Source organism: Gracilinanus agilis, chromosome 2, assembly GCF_016433145.1.
Source record: "Gracilinanus agilis isolate LMUSP501 chromosome 2, AgileGrace, whole genome shotgun sequence".
In the NCBI taxonomy this organism is placed as follows: Eukaryota; Metazoa; Chordata; class Mammalia; order Didelphimorphia; family Didelphidae; genus Gracilinanus; species Gracilinanus agilis.
This window is the reverse complement of record NC_058131.1, coordinates 60,130,436-60,140,289: the sequence shown is the minus strand read 5'-3', so window position 1 is coordinate 60,140,289 and position 9,854 is coordinate 60,130,436. Positions and strand designations below refer to the sequence as shown.

At 50.0% G+C, this 9,854-nt stretch overlaps 1 protein-coding gene across 1 annotated transcript in view; it reads left to right on the top strand.

Moving 5' to 3' along the window:
• NECAB2 (N-terminal EF-hand calcium binding protein 2) overlaps nucleotides 1-9,854 on the top strand; it is a 43,998-nt gene that overhangs the window by 27,310 nt on the left and 6,834 nt on the right. Inside the window, exons 6-8 of the mRNA XM_044659412.1 lie at nucleotides 1,260-1,396; nucleotides 2,569-2,687; nucleotides 3,359-3,500. Of these exons, the coding sequence (XP_044515347.1) occupies nucleotides 1,260-1,396; nucleotides 2,569-2,687; nucleotides 3,359-3,500 (398 nt within the window). The remainder of the gene's footprint in view (nucleotides 1-1,259; nucleotides 1,397-2,568; nucleotides 2,688-3,358; nucleotides 3,501-9,854) is intronic.

Genomic DNA, 9,854 nt, shown 5'->3' with positions numbered 1-9,854 from the left:
TTTTTTTTTTTAATCAACTGGGAAGGATAATCAGTGATTATAGTTCAGTAAAAATTATCAGAACTTGAAGTAATTTTCTCAGTATTAATTAATTTTCCAAAAAGATGGTCTGACCCATAGCAAATCCTTACCCTTTATCTATACAATTACAGTGCAGTCTCAAACGGTCCATGAAATTGCCTGGTCTGGGGAAGATATTTCTATTGTCTCGCTTTCTGTCGTCTGTCTCTCTTTCGCTCATTATTACTGTCTTCCTATTTATCTTTTTTCCCCATTTCTGTTTGTTTCTCCACCTCTCTTGGTGTTACTTTGTCCTTTCTCTCGCCTCCATCTGTCCCTGACTTTCTCTCTTTTGGCAGCCTTCTCTCCTTCTCCCTTTCTCTCTTCCCTTCCTATGTCCTCTTCCCCAGTTTCCCTCCTTCTTTCCATTCCTCTCCCTCCCTATCCCTTTCTCTATCTCCTTCCTTTTCCTTTCCATCTCTTTCCTTCTCCACCTCTTTCTCCTTCCCCAGACCCCTTTCTCCTCTCTCTCTCTCTCCCCCTCCCTCCCCCTCCTCTCTGTCTGTCTCTCTTTCTCTATCTCTCACATTCTCCCTCTCTCCCTCTATTTCTCTATTTCTCCCTCTCCCTCCCCAACCTCTCTCTCTCTCTCTCTCCTCTCCTCTCCTCTCCTTTCCCCTCTCTCTCTCTCTCTCTCTCTCTCTCTCTCTCTCTCTCTCTCCCTCTCTCTCATTCTCTTACTGCTTTAATACCAATGTGCTCCCTAAAGAACGCTGCTTTCTCTTCTCTGCTCTCCCACCCATTGCACCATGACTTTCCTGTGTTTTCTGTGTGTCTTTGTATCCTCTTTGTGCATGCCTGGCACATAGTAGGTGCTTAATAAACTCTAGTGGACAGCCTGAAGCACATCTCCAGTAGTACGACTAGGGATTCCAGGGTGCCTTTTCTGGCTTGGGCTCGGGAGCGTGAGGAGTGGGCTAAGGAGATGGAGGGAGGTCCCGGCTAGGAGCACCAGAAATGCTGATGAGCCATTCAGCCCGAATCATCTCCTACAGGCTGTCCCTGGTTCCGCAGATGTGTTGATTCTTCAGGGGAGAAAAGGGGGAGCCACTGGGGGAGGGAGGTGGAGGCTGCCTCTCTTCGGCAGTCACCCCCATGTGTTTTCTCCAACTGCCCGAGCCCACAGGCACACCCCACCCCCAAATACCCCACACACACTGTGTTCATCACTCCCTTTGTTTGCTGCCTTCCCTCCACAGGTCTATGAGGGGGGATCCAACGTGGACCAGTTTGTGACCCGCTTCCTTCTCAAGGAGACGGCCAATCAGATCCAGTCACTGCTCAGCTCCGTCGAGAGTGCCGTGGAAGCCATCGAAGAGCAGACTAGCCAGATACGGTGAGTAAAACACCCTACCCGGCTGTGCCTGTTTGTGTACACAGCCGGTGCTTAATCATTGCATGTGTACGTGCTCGAGCACACATACATGTAGACATGCACGAAAAGTTGTTTAGTCGTTTTTCAGTCAAGTCCGACTCTTCGCGAGCCTGCTGTTTTAGGCTTTTCTTGGTAAAATACTGGACTGGTTTGCCATTTCCTTCTCCAGCTCATTTGACAGATGAGAAAACTGAGGCCAAGGAGGGTTAAGTGACTTGCCCAGGGTCACACAGCTAGGAAGCTATCTGAGACTAGATTTGAACTCATATCTTCCTGACTCCAGACCTGGCACTAGCTGCTCCTTGATCCAAGAGACGTAGGTTCAAATTCTGCTTGTGGCATTTACAAACAAGGAAACTGAGTTTCAGAGAGATTGAATGACTAGCCCAGAGTTATGTAGCAACTACATATCCGATGCAGATTTTTTTTAGACTCTTACCTTCCCTCTTAGAATCAATTCTATGTATTGGTTCCAAGGCAGAAGAGCAATAAGGGCCAAGCAATGGGGTGAAGGGACTTGCCCAGAGTCACACAGCTCTATTTGAAGCCAAGACCTCCTACTCTAGGTAGGCTCTCCATCTATTAGCTGCCCCACTCCTTGAGGCAGAACTTGAACCCAGATCTTCCTGAAACCAAGTCCGGGGCTCCATAATGAGGCTAGAATATTGGTGACCAAAAGACAGGGACCCCCATGAGGAGTGAGCCCGGAGCCCAGAGAGCTGCCTCTCTTGAGGGAGGGAGAGGCACATCTCCCCTTGGAGAACTGAAGAAAGCCTCGTCCTCCCCATGGGTGATAGGAGGCCAGTGTCGCATCCATCTCCTTCAAAGGAGGACTCCAGTGTAGAAACAGCCCACTGGGTTAGGAATCTGCCACATCCCCCTGGACTTCTATGCTTTGGTTTGTTTTTTTTTTTTTTAACCCTTAACTTCTGTGTATTGGCTCCTAGGTGGAAGAGTTGTAAGGGTAGGCAATGGGGGTCAAGTGACTTGTCCAGGGTCACACAGCTGGGGAGTGTCTGAGGCCAGATCTGAACCTAGGACCTCCCGTCTCTAGGTCTGACTCTCCATCCACTGAGCTACCCAGCCGCCCCCCAGACGTCTATGCTGTGATTTACACTTTGCTCGCTTTACAGACAGAACCCCGGCAAGCCCAGCCAAGGGATGGTGGATCAATGGTATGGCAACCCGGCTCCCCGCTATACCCCCAACCACAGACTCTCCTCCGCCGAGCTGGGGAAGAGCCTCCCATCTGGTGAGTGGAACCTAATAGGAGGGAGGCGTTTGCTGGGGAGCCCCTGGAGCATCGCTACAGGAGGTGCCCGGAGCGTCCCACTGATGGGGCTCGGACCTTGGGGCAGAGCCTATGACCCTCCGTGTGGAGGGGGCGCTGGGGAAGCTCTCGCCGAAGAGTAGAGAGGTCCTGGGTTCCAATCTGGCCCCTGATACTTTCTAGCTGGGTGACCCTGGGCCCATCACTCAGCCCCTCTGGCCTAACCCTCACCGCTCCTCTGCTTTGGAGCCCATGTCGGTCCTGGAGCGGCGTCCTCACTTGCCCTATTGCCAAGGCTCGGGGTGGAGGCAGAGAGGGAGAGGAGGTGGTGTGTCAGCCCGTCAGTGGGCATCACTGGATGCCAAGCACGGTGCTGGGCACAGTTCATGCCTCGAGGAACTGACGTTCTGATGGAGAAGACGGATGCGATCAATTATGTGCATCCCTAGAAGGGAACGTCCAAGGGGAGGTACCTGTGTGCAGGAGGGGAGATTGGAGCAGAGAGAAGAAGAGCCTCCCAGGGCTGGGGGACAATCGCTGCAGATGCGTGTCTGGGGAGGTGCCTCCAGTCCTGACCCGGACCCGCTCCCCATCCATCCTCTGGGCCAGCCCCGGGGCTCCCCCACACCAACGCTTTGGCTCTTCCCCCTCAGGTTCTCCGGACGCCAAGGAGGAAGGGCTGGAAGCACAGATCAGCCGCTTGGCCGAGCTGATAGAGAGGCTGGAGAACAAGGTAAGGAAGGTCCGGCGTCAGCCCCCGCCTCCCTGCTCGTCCAGCGCCACTTCCCAGGCCTGGTCCAGAACCCCAGTGACGCTGCCATTGGAGGCTCCAACACCTTCCTGACCCTCACAGTCACGACCTCCGAAGAGCTGGAAGTTCACCTCTTCAGGGGTTTATGTCGGCCCCCTCCCCACGCCCCCAAGATCTAAGATTTCAGTTAGGATATATTTTAGCCAAGCGGTGCTTGGAGCCTTGATGTTTCATGGTCTAGATTCCCAGGTTCCAGCTATGGTTACTAAAAAGAGGTAGGCGGGTCTTTTTTCTATTAAAAATAATAGGGGGGAGCCAAGTGGCTCAGTGGATTGAAAACCAAGCCCAGAAATGAAAGGTCCTGGATTCAAATGTGACCTCAGATACTTCTTAGCTATGTGACCCTGGGCAAGTCACTTAACTCCCATTGTCTAGCCCTTACTGCTTGCTCTTCTGCCTTGGAACCAATATACTATATTGATTCTAAAACAGAAAGTAAGGGTTTTGAGAAATTTAAATATATATATACTGGAGTTGGGAGGTCCTGGTTGCAAATCTGGCTTCCCAGCTGTAAGACACTGGACAAGTCCCCTCACCTCCATTGCCTAGCCCTTACCTCTCTTCAGCCTTGGAACCAATACGCAGTATTGATTCTAAGATGGAAGGTAAGGGTTTCTAGATATAGATATTTATCTATCTATGCCTATGCTTAGTCTTGATATTTCACAGTCTGAATTTCCAGTTTCAAGCTAGGAGTATAGTTAATAGAAAGATATATGTGGGTCCTTTTTCTATTAAAAATAATACAACGTGGGGTAGCTAAGTGGCTCAGTGGATAGAGTGCCAGGCCTAGAGTTGGAAAGTCCTGAGTTCAAATCTGGCCTCAGATGGATGGATGGATAGATGGATAGATGGATGGATAGACAGGCAGATAGATAGATAGATAGATAGATAGATAGATAGATAGATAGATAGATAGCTGGATGGATGGATGGCTAGATGGATGGCTGGCTGGCTGGCTGGATAGATAGATATTTTGTACAACAGCAGACTAATAAAGTTTGATAAAGCAAGGTTCCCCTTACTTTGTTTCCTCCAAAGCAGCTGTCCTCATCCCTGTGATTGCCCTGGCTACCTCCTCTCTCCCTTCCTCTGAACATTTGTCCCAGGATGGTGAAGGGCTGCCTGTTTCAGACACAGGATAACCAAATGCCCTCTGAGTTCCCCTCCAATTCTGAGTCCTAACAATTTATGATTCATATCACAGCTGGGTTCTGTGAAGAAGGTGCGGCTCCCCACTTAGGGGACTGTTAGTCCTTTGGGAAAATAAAACCCATCTATGAGCAATTCTAGAGGCAGCATGTGATGTCCCCTCTTTGCCTGTCCTAGGGGGCAGAGTCCAGACCTGCACCTGCATCATGATTTTATCCAAAGGAAGACAAATGCTCTTGGTGTGGTGTCCTGTCCCCTGTCTGAGGATGTCAGGCACATGGTGGCCTCTCTGGTTATAGCTGCACATTGAGCCAGTCTGTTCCCATGCTTGACTTTTTTTTGTATGTGCCTTTGGAGTAAAAGAGTGAGAGGATTGAAAGAAGGAATGAGAAAGAGAGCTGGAGAATGATGGGGGTAGAGAGAGAGAAGAAGAGAGGGGAGAGAGAGAAAGAGGGAGGGAGAAAAAGAGAGAGAGAGCAAAAAGGAGAGAGGAGAGGGAGGGGGAAGGGAGGAGAGGAGATAGAGAGAGGGCAAAAAGGAGAGAGGAGAATAGAGAAGAAAGGAGAGAGAGAGAAAACGAGAGAGAGAGGAAGTCTGTTTTTCAGCGGCTTTATAAATGTCACCAGTGCTGTCCTCCTAAGGGGCCTTAAACAAGCCACAGGGAATTGGAGAGAAGACCATCTGGACAGAGGAGTGAGACTGATGGTGACACAGAGGGTGTTCAGCCCCATCCCCCGAGTCCTAAGGGATTCACTCCTGGTGTCTGCAGAAATTGGGCTCCTGACTCTGACCCAGGCTAAACTAACAGGGCCTGTTGGGGTGATACCCCCTCCCCTGGGACCTGCCAAGAGGAACTAAAGCCTAAACACTCTCAGTCATTTCAAAGCCGCCAGAGCCCATTGATCTGGTCTGGTCTCGGTCCCAATGAGGCAGCCAGGGCAGGAGTGAGTTATTGATTTTCCATCTGATGGATGAGAAAACTCGGGCTCAGAGGATAATGACTTGTCTATGCCCATGCCATGAGTTAGGGGCAGGCCCTAGAGCAGAAACCCAGAGATCCTCACTCTCAAACCCAGCTGAGGCATCCGGGTGGCCCGATGAATAGAGCACTAGTCCTGGAGTCAGGAAGACCTGAGTTCAAATCCTACCTTCTACACTTACTCCCTGTATGACCGTGGGAGAACCGCATTACTTTTATTTGCCTCAGTTTCCTCATCTGCAAAATGAGGATCATGATAGCACCCACCACCCAAAGTTGTCAGGACAAGATGAGATAATATTTGTGATGGGCTTTGCAAACCCTGAAGCCCTCTAGGAATGCTTAGCTATTGTTATTCCTCCTATGGCACTGTATGGTCCCTTACAGAGATCATCCGATGTAGGTAGTACAAGTATTAATAGTCCCATTTTCCAGATAAGGAAAACTGAGGTTGAAATAAAATGAGTCATAATCCTAGATTTCAACTTGGAGGGGGCCTTAGAAATCATCTTGTCTAATTCCTTCATTTTACAAAAGAGGAAATTGAGACCCAGAGACTTTGTTGCAGGGGACGAGGCTCATCCCGGTAACAGGCAGCAGCTCTGGGTCTCCTAAATCCTTGTCCAGGACTTTCTTCACTGGGCCAAGCCCCCCAAGAACCAGGGGAAAGCCCCCTTGCCTATATTTCTGGGGTGCCCCGTTGTGAGTTGCAAAGTCAGTGGTATTCTATTGTGATTCATTCATGACAGATTGGGAGAGCCAGCCTGGAAGAACAGCCAGACTCCTTGGGGTGGAGCTTAGGCTAATGGGAAGCAGAATAGGGAAGGGGAATAAGAAAGGGGGTGCTGAGGAGGGGGTGATTCAAGGAGAGAACCAGCCCGAATCCATCAGGAAAGAGGGATTGGGATGGCTCTGGGGGGGGGGGGTGAGGAGGAAAACTGGAGCTTGAGCCTGGAAAGCCCATCTTGGCACCAGCGGGCAGAAGGAAGCTGCTGGGAAATCACCGATTTAGAGCTAGAAAGGATCTCGGAGGCTACAAAGCCCAACACATTTTACTGAAGCAAACGGAGGTTAAAGGATTTGCCCACGGCCACCCAGCGCCCGAGTGGAGGCGGGAGGATTTGAACTCGGGTCTTCCCGCCTCTCAGTCCCAGCCCTCTCCGAACTGCCCGCCCTCCTTGCCCCCTGCCCCTCAGAAGACCCTGGCGTGCGCGGATGGGCTGTGCAGGTCAGAGGCCCCGGGAGAGGGCGGGGGCAGCTTTTGAGCCGGCCCCGCCTCCCCGGCCTCGGCGGGAGGTTCTCGGCAGGACCAGCGAGCCCAGGTTGTCATAACAACCCGGGGCCGCTCAGGAGGGAGGCTCTTAGGAGCCTATTCTTAGAATAGACGCTGGTCGTCCTAACAACCAGGGTTCTTCCGAGATGGCAGGCTCGCGAGCTGAACTTCCTCATTCTCTTTGATTTCTTTTCCCTCTCTTGTTCCCCCCCGCCCAGGGCAGGGTGGGCCCAGCTGCCAGGCTGGCCTGTGACTGGTTGGGGCAGCAGCCGTACCTCCCTCCTATCCCCACCTTCCTTAGCCCACTGGTAAGTGCCCCCCACATCAGGGTTGAGCCTCACCGCCATCATCTCCATCCCTAACATCACTTTAAAGCCGGCAGAACCCTTGATGTACGTTATCTCATTTGATCCTCATAACCACCCTGAGAGGTTGGGGCTCTACGATCTCCATTTTGCAGATGAATAAACTGAGGCAGTCAGAGACAGGCGCCTTGTCCAGGGTCGGTGTCCCCGGCAGAGGATTTGAACTCAGATTTTCTTCACAAAGCCCCGTGATCTACCCATTCTCACTCGATTTCTTCCAACCAGGCTCCCAGAAAGTAGAGCCTTAGATCTGCCTCCGGTGCCCCTTGAGCAGGTCATAGAACCACCGTTCAGCCCTGGCCCCTGCCTGGCACAGCCCCTCCTACCTACCTGTCCAGTTTCCTCTTTCCTTTTCCTGCCCCTTCCTTGGGGGCTCAGACACAGCCCGACCCCAAGCGGGCCTTGAGAGGCTTCAGTGGAAAGACCATTGGATCCAGTTGGAAGGCTTGGGTTTGCCATTGAGCAGGCACTGTGGTCTTGGCCAACTCATCGCCTCTTGGGCTTCAATTCCGCCACTTTATGATGCTCCCTTCCAGTTTGACAACCCTATAAAGAGCAGCTGGGCAGCTCAGTGGACAGAGAGCTGAGGCCACAGGTAGGAGGTCCTGGGTTCAAATCTGACCTCAGACACTTCCTAGCTATGTGACCTTTAAGCCCCATTGCCTAGCCCTTATTGCTCTTCTACCTTGGAACCAATGCACAGTATTGATTCTAAGATGGAAGATATGGGTTTTAAAAAAAAGGAAAAGAAAGGCACACCAATCCCAGAGGGAAGAAGAGTCTGGCTTATAGCAGGGACAGAGAGATGAAGAATGGAGACTAAGAACAAAGTCAGGGCCTGGGGGTTTATGTCAGGATGGGAAAGGGAGAACAGAGGGCAAGATGGAGGGACTGGGCACCAAGTTCAGCCCTTCCTCAGCACATCAGTTTGTATTAATGTTAGAAACATTAAATCGCATTAGATCTCTGAAAGATCTAATTTGAGCTTTTATAGCCTCAATTTTGGCCACTCTGAAGCACTCTCTCCTGATTTATGGCATTGCACTGACAGGGTTAAGTGCCCCAATAATGGAATTTTACCTCCCGTTGGGTTTTCACAGAACCGGTTAAGTAGAGTTTGTCTGTCTACATAAAAAGGCAATTCATAATCCCAGGTTGTGTACGTCCAGTCTCTCCATCTTGTCCTCTGTTCCCCCTTTCCCATCCTGACATAAACCCCCAAGTCCCTGACTTTGTCCTTAGTCCCTACTCTTTGTCTCTCTGTCCCTGCTATAAGCCAAACTCTTCTTCTCTCAGAGATTGGCAGACCTTTAAAACAAACAAACAAAATCTTTACTTTCTATTTTAGAGAGCCTGTCATCCAACCCCTCTATTTTTCAGGTGAAGAAACTGAGTCCCACAGAGGACCAGTAACAACTGGTTACTGTGGGCCCGACTAACTCATTACTCTGGATATTGAAGATAAAATCAGAGCAGTGTGGTGCAGGTGCTTTGGGATCCTAAATAAGAGTCAGGTCTTGAACCAGGTTCTCTGACTCCAGAGTCAACATTTCTCCTACTGACATAAATAACATCATGCCTCATTCAAGGCATGCATCTTATTTTTTTTTCTCTCTTTGCATCTACTCATAATTTTTTAAACCCATACCTTCCATTTTAGAATCAATACTATGTATTGGTTCTGAGGCAGAAGAGCAATGAAGGCTAGGCAGTGGGGTTAAGTGACTTGCCCAGAGTCACATAGCTAGGAAGTGTCTGAGGTCAGATTTGAACCCAGGACCTCCCGTTTCTGAGTCTAGTTCTCAATCCACTGAGCTTCTACCTGCCCCAGCATTCATAATTTTAAAAAATATTTTATAAGTATTTTCTTTTTAATTTTGAGTTCCAAATTCTCTCCCTCCCTCCCTCCCACTGAGAAGGCAAGCAATCTGATATCAATTATACATGTGAAATCATGCCAAACATATTTCCATATTAGCCTTCTTTCAAAAAAAGCAAGAAAAAAACAAAGTAAAGAAATTATACTTTAATGCACTCAGAGTTGATCAGTTTTCTCTCTGGGGGTGGATAGCATTTCTGGATCCTGAGCCCTCTGAACTGTCTTGGATCATGGTAGCTATCAGTAACCAAGACTTTCACAGCTGGTCATCATTCCCACATTGCTGCTGCTACTGTGTACAGTGATATCCCATTTCTTCTCGCTTTACTTTGCATCAGTTCGCATAGATCTTGCCATGTTTCTCTCAAGCCACCCCTCTTGTCATTTCCCACACCTCACTAGTACTCCATCACAGTCATATGCAAGGCGCGTATCTTGATGGGATGTAGGGAGAGGGGAGAGACAAATTTAGCTGTAGTAGGGAAAAATGTCAATTTTGGTGAAACTGACATTAATAAGTTCTGCTAAGTACCATCAGACAAAAGGGTGAGCACTGATCAGCGAGAGAAGGGGACGGTGGGAAGGAAGGAGTAAGGGACAGAGGGAGGTTAGGAGAGAAAGAAGGAGGCAAGGAAGGAGAGAGAGGGAGGGAGGAAGGGAGGGAGGAAGGGAGGGAGGGAGGGAGGGAGG